A 12,983-nucleotide genomic window follows, 5' to 3' on the forward strand; every position below is an offset into this window, starting at 1 on the left:
ACTTTCACAATCTCTGGCTGTCAGCTTGGAGTACTTCTGCCTCTGAATCAGAGGTTGTGATATAAGTCCCACACAATACACTTGAATACAAAAATAAAAGTTGGTACAGTAGTGTAGTACTGAGGGAGTGATTTGTATAGATTTATATAGCACCTATTTATATTTAAATGAGATTTATATAGCATCTAAGATTCCTTGCACTATTTTTAAGAAAAGTCAGTAAGTTATCTTTGGTGTTCTGACCAATATTTATCCTAAATTAGTATCAATAAAACATAGACTGTCTGGTTATGATCCTATTTGTGCACAAACTGGATGCCATATTTTTGGCATCCGAAATGAGACAACATTTCAAAAGTACTTCTTTAGAAGCAAAGTGCTTTGGACTTCCTGCAGTCATGAATGATGCTATGTAAATACAAGTCTTTCTGTATCAGCTATTCATTTTAAACTTGTATTGCCAAATAGGACTCAGAAGGGAATCAAGATTTGATCCCTTTGAAGGACAAATGAGGTGACTATATCTGACAGTCTTGGTGGGCAGAAAGTTCCATAAAAGATAGAGCAGATTATAAACTACTAATCATTTTTTAATAATGGATTTTTCAAAATCATTTGTTTTCATGAAACAAATAACTCTTTAGTCTGTGGAAAGCTCAAATAATATGCTAAACTCATATGTATATGGACCAAATGCTCCTACTTTCGATGGAAGAAATATGAAAAGGTAATAAAAATGTAATCCAGTGCAGTATTGTTGGCCCAAATACTGAATGGCAAATGCTTTGCCAATGAGAAATTTTGAAGACAATTTGAATAACAAGTGGTGCAGTTGTTACCTTGCTTGCATCAGAGTGGTCTAGCTGCCAACATGTTTAGCTGGTGGTACAGCAGCTTATCAGCTGGCTTGTGGCCACCTCGTACTTTTACCTAGCAGTTAGTCACTGTAAGTGTCACAGAGTCAAGTAACGCAACCAGATGTTCTGGCTCATCATGGTTCATACAGCCTTAGAGATGAGAACAAATAATTCTGAGGGATTAAGTAAGCTGTAAATCAATGTGATGTGGTAAAGTGGATCTTACCATTATGTGAAATAGGTGAGGCTCTATTCTAGTTTATAATTAGGAAACTGATTGGATATGAACTAAACTCTTATGCTAAAGTAAATCAAATGATTTTCTGTAATTAAACTTCATATTTTATTCTATTATTATTTATGCTTAATTAGTTGATGACTTTTAAGCACAGAAAATATAACTGAAAATTTCAGCATGGATACCAAGCTAAAGTTTAAAAAAAAATCTGATTAATTTGAGATTCTGATGCAGCAAAGTTGGGATGATGTGAAATAGAAGGAATTCTAGTAAGAAGTTGGTTTTAGAAAGAATTCAGCAGAATAACTTTGAATTACTCTTCAATTGGTTTCAGATTGAAGAAAAGCGGCGCAAAGCAGAAGAAGAACGTGAAAAATGTAAACTCGAAGAGCAACGAGAGGAAAAACGGTTAGCTGAGCAGAGAGCACGAATTGCAAAAGAACTTGAAGAGGAGCAAGAAAAGAAACGACGTAAAGAAGAGGAGGTAACCTTTCATTTTTGACTGTTATGATTAGACTTTGGACATGTTAATAGTTGCTTTTCTTAATTGACACACACTATATATAGCAAAATGAATACTTCCATTTAAAATAGGTGTTTAATTATTGCAAATTGTTGATTTTTAATTAGAGCTGGCTAAATCTGCGGTTTTATACTTTCCATTTAAATCCTGCTGAAGAGATGGAAAATGTTATGGTAGGGCAATCTTGTTTCCTTTTACCAGCCAGGATTTTGGCATTGTTTTAAGGCAAGTCTTAAATACTCACAGCAAACACCCCATGGGAAATTTCAATTATGTCATTGTATTTAGCATTATGGACAAGGAATGGTACTGTATGAAATGAAACCATTTGTCTGTGTTGATTCTTTGCTGAAACTTATCTCATTCTACTGTTCTCTACTCATAGCCTGTATCTTGCTCTGCTTCATGCATTTTTCCAATATGCACTTAAAAGCTGGAATGATGGGTTACAACCACTTCTGATGGCAAAGCGTACCCCTAACTCCAGCAGTCCTATCTGTAAAATGAATTTTTTGTTACTCCTATCCCCTTCCTTAGTGATAATTTTAAATTGAATACTCCATATCACAGGCTCCTAACTAAAGATGATTTTTAGCTTTTTACTCTGTCAAACATCTAATTTACAAAGAAAAAGCAAGAATTTTCTCTCATTGAAGTAGACTTGGTACCACAAGTATTTTCTCACAAGTAGGGTTTCTCATTCCTAGCATTAACCTGGTGAATCTATCCTTCATACTCTCTATGGCGTGAATCTATCCTTCATACTCTCTATGGCTTTAACATCCTTTCTCTTGTACAATAATCTGTTATTAGGAAAGAGTGACTGAGCACTTAGACAAATATGAACTGAGAACCAGCATGGATTTGTAAAGGGTAAGTCATAACTAATGACTTAGTTAATTTTTTTGGAAAGGTAACCCAGGTGATAGATGAGGGAGTGGCTAAGATTGTCATGATTCATATGAGCTCTCAAAGGATATTTGAAAAGATTTCATTTAAAAAATAATGAGGACACAGAAAGCTGGGGGATACAATATGTTGAGAATGGTTGGGTATTGTTTAGGAGATAGGACATGGACAAAATGTGACTAATAGTGACCCCAGTGATCTGGGTAATGGGGAAGTGGTGGGGTCTGGGGTTTTCACTATAATTACAAATAACTTGGATGAAAGAATAGGGCCACACATAACTATTGTTAATGTAAGTGGTGTTTATCAGAGACTTGTAAAAGATGTTAAAAAAATTAAGTGAGTGTGAAAAACAGTGACATTTTGAGTTAAGTGTGGGGTATTATGTCAACCAATTTGAACTTAAGAAAGATATAAATAGGTTTTGTGTATGGGAAATTCAAAATCATGGAGGAACAGAGAGATTTAGGAGTCCAAATATAGAAATAAGTAAATGTTATTTGACAGGTAGAAAATATAATGTAACAAACAATCTGCTGGAGGAACTCAGCGGATCGAGCAGCACCTGTGGGGGAGAAAGGAACTGTCGATGTTTCGGGTCGAAACCATCAGTCAGATTGTTTGTTGCTCCAGATTCCAGCATCTATGGTCTCTTGTGTCTCCAGAAACTATAACGTGATACTCAAATGAAATTCCCATATTTATCCAATGCAGCTTGGAACAGAAAACAGTGAAAGTTAGTTTAGTTTTATAAAGTTCTTATAAGACTTTATTTAAAGTACTGAGTTTATTTCTGGGGACTGCATTTCAGGAAGGATGAGTTTGCCTGGGAGGGGGTGGAGCATAGATTCACCAGAATAATTTGAAGCTAAAGACATTAAAAGCGAGGATACACTGCATTCATTAGACTTGTACTCCATAGAGTATGGAAGTTTAAAGGATATCCAGTTAAGGTGCTTAAGATTGAAGGAATTAAGAAGGCAAGTAGTTTTTGCGGGTGTATCAAAAAAAGGAGGCATGAACTTGCGTTTGGGGCAGGGCTGATTAAGGGCAAAGCCATGAGGTGTTACTTCACATAAGGGTGATGGAAATCTATTCCTGTAAGCCTTTAACACTCCATAAACTCTTTGGACTATGTTAATTGAAAAATTGAACACAACACTCAGCTTGATAAATTTTTGTTAGTCATGGATGGTAAGGGTTATGGAATGAAGGTAAGCAGTTAGAGTTGTGTTACAGATTAGTGGTGGCTTAAGTTAATGAGAACAGATACAAGGGCCCATATGCCCTACATTTGTTTCTGCTCCATCCTTTTAGTTTTAAATCTCTATTCAGTTTGCCTTTGTGTGTACATATTCAACTCCACAGAAAACAATTCTAACCCTTTTACTGTCCAAGTAATCTGCTTCCTGCCTGGTTCAGCCAATTTTATATTCTTGCTGTTCAGTTTTCTCTTGTAACATTCCCCCAGATACATTTACAGAATCTCTTCTGAGGTACCTTAATCAAAAGCTTTCTGAAAATCAATGCTCTGCTAATCTTCTGTTATCCACTCAGTGAGTAATATCTTCAATATATTCTCTTAAATTTATGCCTACAATTGAAGCAGAAAACAACAGATGCTGAAAATCTAAAACAAAAGTAGAAAATTCTGGAAGCACTCAGCAGGTCAAGCATTATCAGTGGGGAGAGAAACTGAGCTGACGTGTCAGGTCAGGATCCCTTCATCTAGAACTGGAAAAGTGAAAAAAGAAGCATGTTTTAAGTTGCAGAGGGAGAATAGAGGAGATGTCTGTGATAGGGTGTGGACTAAAGATGTCAAGGTAACAATTGCTTTAAAAATTGTTAGCTGGAGACAGAAAAGAAAAAAAACAAATTGACGAAAAAAGGCTTGCATAAAATTGTTAAATTCAATGTTGAAGTCCTGAGGATTAATGTACCCAGATGAAAATTGAGGTGCTGTTTCTTGACTTATGTTGGGCATAATTGGAGCAATATAGGAAACTGACAACAGAGACATTGGACTAGGAGAATTAAAGGGACAAAACACTGGTAGTTTAGGGTTGCTCTTGTGGACTGAACAGATGTTCCATTAAGTGGTTACTCAGTCTGCAACTGGTTTCTCTGATATAGAGTACACCACATCATGAGCACTGAATGAAATACACTAAATTGGAAAAAGTGCAAGTGAATTCTTGCTTCACCTGGATGCGTCCCTGGATGGTGGAAGGGGAAGGGCAGGAGTTGAATTTCCTACAGTTTTATTCGGAAAGTGAGAAAGGGAATGGGGTTCGTGGAGATAGAAGATGGGACCAGAGTTTTCACATGTCTCATCAAAATGCTGAAAGGAAGGGGAAGTTGGATCTACTGGTGGAATCCTGTTAGAGGCAGTGGAAATTAATACAATAGAAAATCTGTTGTTATGGCTAGTGGGGTGGAAGTTAAGGATGAGGGGAACCCTATCCTTGCTCTGGCTTGGAGGAGAGGGGATTGAGAGCACAAGTTTGGGAATAACAGGTATACATTTGTGAATCTTGTCAACCATGACACAGGGAAAACCACAATTATGGGAAAAATGAAGACTTCTTAAAGTTACAGGTGTGGAAAGTCATTGTCAGAGCAGATACAATGGAGATGGAGAATGTAGGAGAAGGTGCAGTTTCCATTGAAATAGCTGAGGCAGCCAGTGGGCTTTTAATGGATATTGGTTGCGAATCTATCTCTTGAGATGGATATAAAGATTTCAGCAGAGGAAGGGTAGAGTCAGATGTGGACCAAGTGGAAGGGAGGGCAATACAAAAATTGGCAACAAAGGTAATGAGGTTTAAGTTCTGTACAAGGACAGGAAGCAGCACAAATAATGTAACTGAAAAAGAGATGAGGAACAGGGCTTGAGTAAGACTCTTCTATGTATCCAATGAAGAGGTGGGCAGAAGTTACATCCATTCATGTTCCCGTAGCTACACCCTTGACTTGAAGAAAGTAAGTGGAATTGAAAGAGAAGCTGTTCAATATAAGAATGTGTTCAGCCAGGCAAAGGAGACTGGTAGTGGAAGGGGATTTATTGGATCTTCAAAGAAGAATGAAAGGCCCTCAGATCATTTGTCTGTAGGATGGAAGTATAGAGGAATTAGAGATGCATCGTGAAGATGAGTTAGTTGGGACTAGGAAAATGGAAAAAGCTAAAGTGCCATAGGATGTCACGGACGTGGAAAGGAACTGGACAAGGTTATCTTTCTGTTTCAATTTCTTTTTTCTTCTTGCTCATAAGTCTCCAATTGCTGTTTTATTTTTAGAAGTAATTGTTGCCATGACAGCTTTATTTAGCACATTACCAGCATCCCCTCTGTTCTCGCCACCCTCCACCTCTTTGCAACTTAAAATGTGCTGCCAGACCTGCTGAGTGCTTCTTGCATTTTTTGATGCCTATAACAAAGCTGTGCTGGCATAATTTTTTTTGGAAAATACCTGGAATTATGAGTTGATGTTTTTCTTTAACTCACATCAGGCTAGAGTTACCTGGTTTATTGTTGATCTGTATTTTCAATTTTGCTGCATTGACTACTCTACACACTTGTTTTTATATTCATTGCTGGTTAGGCCAGCATTTATCACCTGTTCTCAATTGTCCTTGAGAAGGTGCTAGTGGGCGCCTTTATAAATTGTTGCGGTCCACAAGATGAAGGTCACAGTGTAGGAAATTGCAGGATTTTGATCCAGCAATGATAAAGGAATGATATGTAACTTGAGATGAACTTGAAGATGGTGATTTTTCCATGCACCATTTGGCCTTGTACTTCTAGATGTTAGAGTTTGTGGTTTTGGGAGGTGGTGTTGATGAAGTCTTATTGAGTTGTTGTAGTGCATCTTCTTTTGTTGACGGAGTGGAATGATGCTAGAATGTGTATTGAGAACAAAAACAGAATTCTGGAAGAAATGAGCAGGTCAAGCAACATGTGTAGAGGTAAAAGGTGTCAGTTGACGTTTCAGGTTGGGACCCTGCATCAAGACTGCAAGGGAACAGGAAAGATTGCCAGTATATAGCAGTGCAAAGGGGTGGGATAAAGACTGGTAGGTGAGAGGAGGTACTGGATGGGGAGGAGATGATGGATAAATGGAATCAGGTGGGGTAGGTAGGGTTGTGTGTCATTTTAACACTCCTTGCCAATCCCACACCAACCTGGAGAGGACAAACATAAATTGGAAGTTCTTCCAGCATTCTGTTTTTGTTCTTGATTCCAGCATCTGCAGTCTCTTTTGTCTTCATAGAAGGTATATTTTTTGGATGGTGGAAAAGTTTGGGGCAATAGAGCAAGGAGTCATCTGCAGCAGAAAAGCCAGTCTCTAATCTTTTCTTCTGGCTGTAGTATTTATATAGCTGGTGTTGCTAGTCACTGGTGAGTGCCACCCTTGAAAATGCTGTTTCTGTGGGAATTCTGTATCTTGATATCATTCTTTCATAACAACTATCCCCAGTCTTTGATTACAGTACTCATCACTGTGTGCAAGCAAAAAAATTTTGACTATTCAGAAATCCTGAACTGCTCAAAATTACTTTAATTTAGTTCATTGCAATAAAGATTAAGGTCCAGAATTGGCTTTGGTAGTGTTGTTTTTGCCTTGTGTGCACACTTGAACAAAGTCTTTTAGTGGGTATGACAATGCAGATTACCAGTTTATCAGTGTTTGTTCAGATTTTCTCCTAACAAGACACCTATGGTATCTGTCAGGAGGGAAAACAAGGAAGGATGTTATTCAATATATCAAACTTAAGAATCCTACATTGGCAAAGCAACAACTAAAAGACGCAGGAAATAAAAATCACGTGTAAATCACTGCACATAATGTAAATGAAAAAAATAAAAAACCTACATAAAAAACTAAAATTTTTTAAAAAACATCTGCAGCGGTAATTTTCCTCTGAGGGACTTTTACATGAGAAAATTATATTTCGAGTCTGGGTGGTTTGTTCAGCATTAACTCTGATTATTAATGTAATTTAATTGAATATGGCTTCAGCTTTTAATTGGGCTTTACGGCGACAATGGATTATTTTAATGTGCTCTCCTCTGATAACTTTGGGTTATTAGTTTAAGGTCATGCCATGACAATGAACCCTGTGCAGATTTCAACAGTGAAGGCTACAACGTTGTATCCTGTGGAGGAACTGACAGATTTCATCTGTGCATGTGTAGATGCCATAAGTTTTGATCAGTAATAATACTGAGCACTGATACTCTACCTGTTATTAGGATAATGATTTCTGGGTTGTTGTTTTGTTGGGGCAGAATTTTAAGATAGCAATGACAAACACCTAAGCAGCTTTCTCCATCATCCTTTGCGTAAATCTTTCGGGGGCACAGGTTAATTGTGGTAGATAAAAGTTATGAACAGAAAGGTTACTGTTGTTAACCTGGATATGTTACTGAAAGATTGCCTACATATATTTAAAAAAAAACTACAGATACAGCAAGCTGTTAAGAAGGCAAGTGGTATGTAGAACTTTATTGCAAGGAAGCTGCAATAAAAAAAAAGGAATCTTGTTAAGATTGTACAGAACTTTGGAGCAAACAAGTTTGGAGTACCCTGTGCAGTTTTAGACCCTTTACTTAAAGAACTATATACGTGGAGTTTGTGCAGTGTAATTTACTAAATTGATTCCTGGAATGAGGAGAGTGTTATGAAGAGAGACTGAGGAAGAATAGCTTACACTCTCTGGACTTTAGAAAATAAAAGGATAACCTCAATTAAATATTGTCAGGAAATTTGAATATATTACACTCAATGCATTACAAATAGTCTAAAGATAAGGGGTCATTTAGGACTGAGATTAGAAGAAATTTCTTTAAGCATACGATTGTACTCCACTCTTGAGGACTATGGAGATTCTATCCTTGAATATATTTAAGGTTGAGGAGATCAATAGGTTTTTGAACCTTGTGGCCTACTCTTTTTTTTCTTGCTATCAAAGATGTGGACCTGCACATGAAACCTGATGTAAAATATGAGGATCTCAGGGTTAAGTGTAAGTAGAGTGGGAAAATATGGAACATTGTTTTATTTTAAATGTGAATTTAATTTGATTTTACTTCTAGCAAAGGCTCAAAAATGAAGAAATTGTACGGTTGGCAGAAGAACGTCGGAAAGTAGCAGAAAAGAAACGGAAAGAAGAAGAAGAAAAACAGGAGGAGTTGTTCCGACAGCAAGCGGAAAGGGAACAGTCTGCAAGGGTAGATGAGAAGTTATGTTATATGTTTGAGTTTTAAAATGAAGAATATCAAAAGAAAGTAGTCTATTTGAAATATTTTCTCTTATAAGTAGGAAATAATTGTTAATATTATTACTGCTATTTCTTTATAATTGTTGACTTATCAGTAAAGGATTCAATTTGCAGGATTTAAAGTTGGCTTCATGGTCGGCACAGATGTCATGGGCCAGAGGGCATGTTCCTGTGCTGCACCATTCTATAATACTCTTTTTCAATTATTGATGCAAAGATACTGAAAAATCCTTACAGGTTTTACCAGGGGATGTAATGTAAAATGTTTAACAATGTAAATTTGCAAAGCAATCCTTGATGCTCACAATTTATTATTTGGGTATTAAATTTAAGGGCTTGATCTCGGATAAAGAGTTTGAAATTATTGAGGTAATTGATGATTGTCATGATTTAAAGGTGCCTGTTGGTGCTAAAACTGACATCTGCAATTTTAGCAGCCAAGCATAGGTAGTTCATTATTTTTTTTCCTGGAGTTGTATATCCAAGCTACACTGATCCACTTTTATAGAAGATGTAAAGTGCATAGATTAAGAGAGAAGCCAGTGGAAAGGGTGTATCAGGAACCAAAAAGAAGTCACTGAACTTTTCTGAAAGGGCACTGAGTTCCTATGAAGAAGATCAAGAAGAAGGATATCCTGTATTTCTGAGTGGAATGATTCTTCATTGCTTTTCAGTCCCTCTCTCTTGCATCAGTTGGTGCAGGTCTGCCTGGCTTAATGTTCTCCTCCCATTCCTCATCTAGCCAAAGGGAGATCCTCAGCAAGATGCTACTGACAAAGTACTCGATTTCTCTTTGTGACTTCTACAGATGCCGAATGAGGGAGAGTGTTGCCACATTTATGCCTACAAATTTATCTTCAGGTTGCCAGAATAACGTGTGATGTAGGTGAAACGTGCATTAAAATGATATTAACCAATTTTGTGCACGTTCGTGGGAGAGTTAATACCAATCATTAATATGATATGATCTTTTTAGTGCAGATTTTTTTGTAGCTTACAGCTGTTTTACCTGGCATCGGTCACCTCACCCCCAGTTAGCTTCAGCAGGTTTCTCTTCAAAAATAGTTGTTAATGCCATAAGAAATCTTGCAGTAAGGAAGTGTTCATCAAATCATAACTAAGTTAAAAAATAAAAGGAAAAGATATCTGGCAAACGTTAGCACCAAAAATTTACATTGTTCCTCATGCTTCTGATGAGGAAGTAAGTCATAACAACAACTTTTAAACCTCTGAAGAGGGTACAAGAAATGAGTGTGAACTACAATGATGGGAGTCCTTCAGTGAACCAAAAGAACCTTCATAGGATTCTGAAGAACAGTGTGTGTGCAGGAGACATCTATCTTCTCCAAAGGGAAGTTGTCAAGGAGGTGTCTATAAGGGCATGAGCACCCTCCATGAATGCTTGCACCATTTGTCTGTAAATTAAGGTTTATCTGAGACTTTTGGGAACCATAAATTTAAGCTCGTATTGTATCTGCATTGCTGTTAGTGTCAAAAGTCACACATTCTATTGATGTATACACATACGACATTTTGCATGCTCACTGCTACGTTGTCAAAAAAATGCTCAACTGGCAAAATGGGGAACCTTCAATTTTTGGTCATGTGACTTTTTGTAAGAGCACTTGACTATGTTTCCAGACTCTCAGAAATGCAAATTAAGTATTTTAAAAATAACTTAAAATCACATAATTTATTGGCACCAATTCTGAAATGGTTCTAAAGTGTTCCTTGTTTAACGTCAGTCTATCAGGTGTTAGGGGTTGAATTTCCCATGTTTATGGTGACCTTCCTCATAGCTCTGAAGAGTTACATCACAAAACTTTTCCAGCTGTTAGCGAAAGTTGGCAGGGAATGAATTCATGCTACAGTTATGGGCGAGGTTGTCAGTATCACAGGGTGGCAGAGGAACCTGCAGAGGTTTCTGCAGAAACAGTACATGTGAGAACAGGTTTGGAAGGAAATACAACAGATGAATTTCAAGGCCATATGTTTTTAGCAAAGTTAAGCAAGATCTGTGGAATAAATGTTGCTAGTATTTTTGAGAAAATGTTCCAACATGCTTCCGAAGTTGTATTCAAAGCTGTAGCAACAAGCAAGTCTGAAGACACTTTAGCTACTTTACCAAGTTGCTGTTTTGCACTAAACACAAGATACATTAATGTTTCATCATAATATTTTTGGGCCATTTTGGGTACCCTGGAGCCTCTTTACCTCCTAAAGTAAACAGGAAAATTTTTTTTTTGATCTACTGTGATAGAACATTAGGGATGATGAGTGGGATGTTCATTTTTTTTTGATTGATAAAGGAGCAGTATTTAACTTCTCATTTTTTTTCACCTCTTCCAGGACAGTGATTTGACTGACAAAACAGGCTTGTAGTGTTGAGGTGCTTTCACCTGTGACAATGTAACAATTCTATTTATCAGAGTTTTGCTTTATTGTCATGAAAAGAAATTAATAGACTGAAGTGAAATTTATACATTTCAGAGACCACCTTCTCCACCAATTCCAACTGTGAAGAAAAAACAGGCTACAGTTCCGAGAGCTGATTTGTCACCTGCAAATGACTCCATCCATGAATTAGACTTGGTGAGTTCCTTCAATTCTTCTTCCTGTATGAACAACTAAATAATAAAAAAATGATTGGGCTTTGCAAGTTGATTCAAGCCAAGTCTGAAATTTTCTTTTGTAAATTTAAAGGTAGTCAAGTGAAGATTGGATTTGACAGAAAGGATTGATTTTTTTTTAAAGTACTGTTACTTCAACTTTTAGAACCAAGGAAAAAAAAGTTAGGTATTTTTTTTGAAACTTTGAATTTCTTTTAGGTTTCTAGTTCTATATATTGGGATAGCTGTGCTTTTGAGTAAAAGAACAGAGTAGCTTTTATATAATGCAATCTAATTTTTGAGAATGGTCAAACTTTTTAGCATGAAATTTAAAATTACCACAGTTGGCACTAAATTTGCAGTTTCATTTGGGCAAGAATTGTTAATCCAGTGGATCGAAGTTGAAATAATGATGGGAAAACATTACTAGAGTTGATCTGGTTATGATTGGATAGCTCAGATAAACAATTTTAGTTGTACTCAGCTGGACTATGCACGTCATCATTAGAGGACCGTTGCATGATCAGCCTTGTCTTGTACATTCTGAATTACTGAGATGACAGAACTTTTAGAAGGCTTCAGCTTTGAGGAGAAAACTTTGAACAAAATTAGGATGAGAAGGCATAGTGCGTCACATTGTAAATCACTGAAGTCTTTTTTGACACTGAATTGAACTATTTTAGAGTCATAGCAAGGGTGGAAAAGTAATTTGAAGAGCTTCAAAATGAAGTGCAGGAAAGATGGACATAGATTTCTGTTAAGAACATGCTTGAGGATTTTGGAGTAGATTGGGAATTTAGAATTGGGTTAATCGTTTAAGGACAAGAGGGCTCAAGAGTGAGCTTTTCTTATGTGTGGAGGTAATACTGGTTTAGAAAGGGAATAGGAAAGATTACAAAGAGTGGAAAGAAGGTTACTTTTTGAGGATGACCTTGAAATAGGTGTGGCTCTGCAAGATCTTGTGATAGTGGATAAAACCAAGATTGCAACACAAAATTGAGTTATAAAAAATGAAAGGAAGCAGAAATGTTCATTAACAAGATATTTAACAAAGGAGTTGCAAATAATGGGAAATTGTGAAGGATTATATTGTTAAGTTCTTATGGGGATGGATGGGGTGGGGGTAAATATGCAGTGTGTCGGGAGTCTGGTTAGGCCTGAAATGAAATCCTACTAATGTCAAAGGTATCAGAAAAATACCAAGGTTCAGTAGCTTATCTTGATTCTCACAGAAATAAAAATGTGTTACATAGTTGGGAGAATATGTGGGGCACATGACACTTTTTGTAAATGTGATACGTATTTTCCACTTTAAAGGTTTGAAGAAATTATGGAAGAAGTACAAAGGGTTCTGGAATGAGAAACTGAACCATGACCTTTTTGTTGCTCAAATGGGAATCAGTCATATAGATAAGAGTAGGTTAGAATTTCTGCAAAACTATCTGAAGAATCCAGATTTAGGAGCAGAATCTACACAGGGTATTAATTTCTGGATTACTGCCATGGAGCGTTGATAGGGTGAATGAAGCAGGATTTCAGAAAAAGGTGGGATAACCATGAAATTTGA

The 12,983-nt window shown here is 36.8% G+C and overlaps 1 protein-coding gene across 1 annotated transcript in view; it reads left to right on the top strand.

Moving 5' to 3' along the window:
* The window catches only part of LOC127574019 (centrosome and spindle pole-associated protein 1), a 109,320-nt gene that overhangs the window by 72,028 nt on the left and 24,309 nt on the right, over positions 1 to 12,983 (top strand). Inside the window, exons 21-23 of the mRNA XM_052022613.1 lie at positions 1,430 to 1,579; positions 8,623 to 8,757; positions 11,298 to 11,399. Of these exons, the coding sequence (XP_051878573.1) occupies positions 1,430 to 1,579; positions 8,623 to 8,757; positions 11,298 to 11,399 (387 nt within the window). The remainder of the gene's footprint in view (positions 1 to 1,429; positions 1,580 to 8,622; positions 8,758 to 11,297; positions 11,400 to 12,983) is intronic.

This window comes from Pristis pectinata, chromosome 9 (assembly GCF_009764475.1).
Source record: "Pristis pectinata isolate sPriPec2 chromosome 9, sPriPec2.1.pri, whole genome shotgun sequence".
Classification (NCBI taxonomy): Eukaryota; Metazoa; Chordata; class Chondrichthyes; order Rhinopristiformes; family Pristidae; genus Pristis; species Pristis pectinata.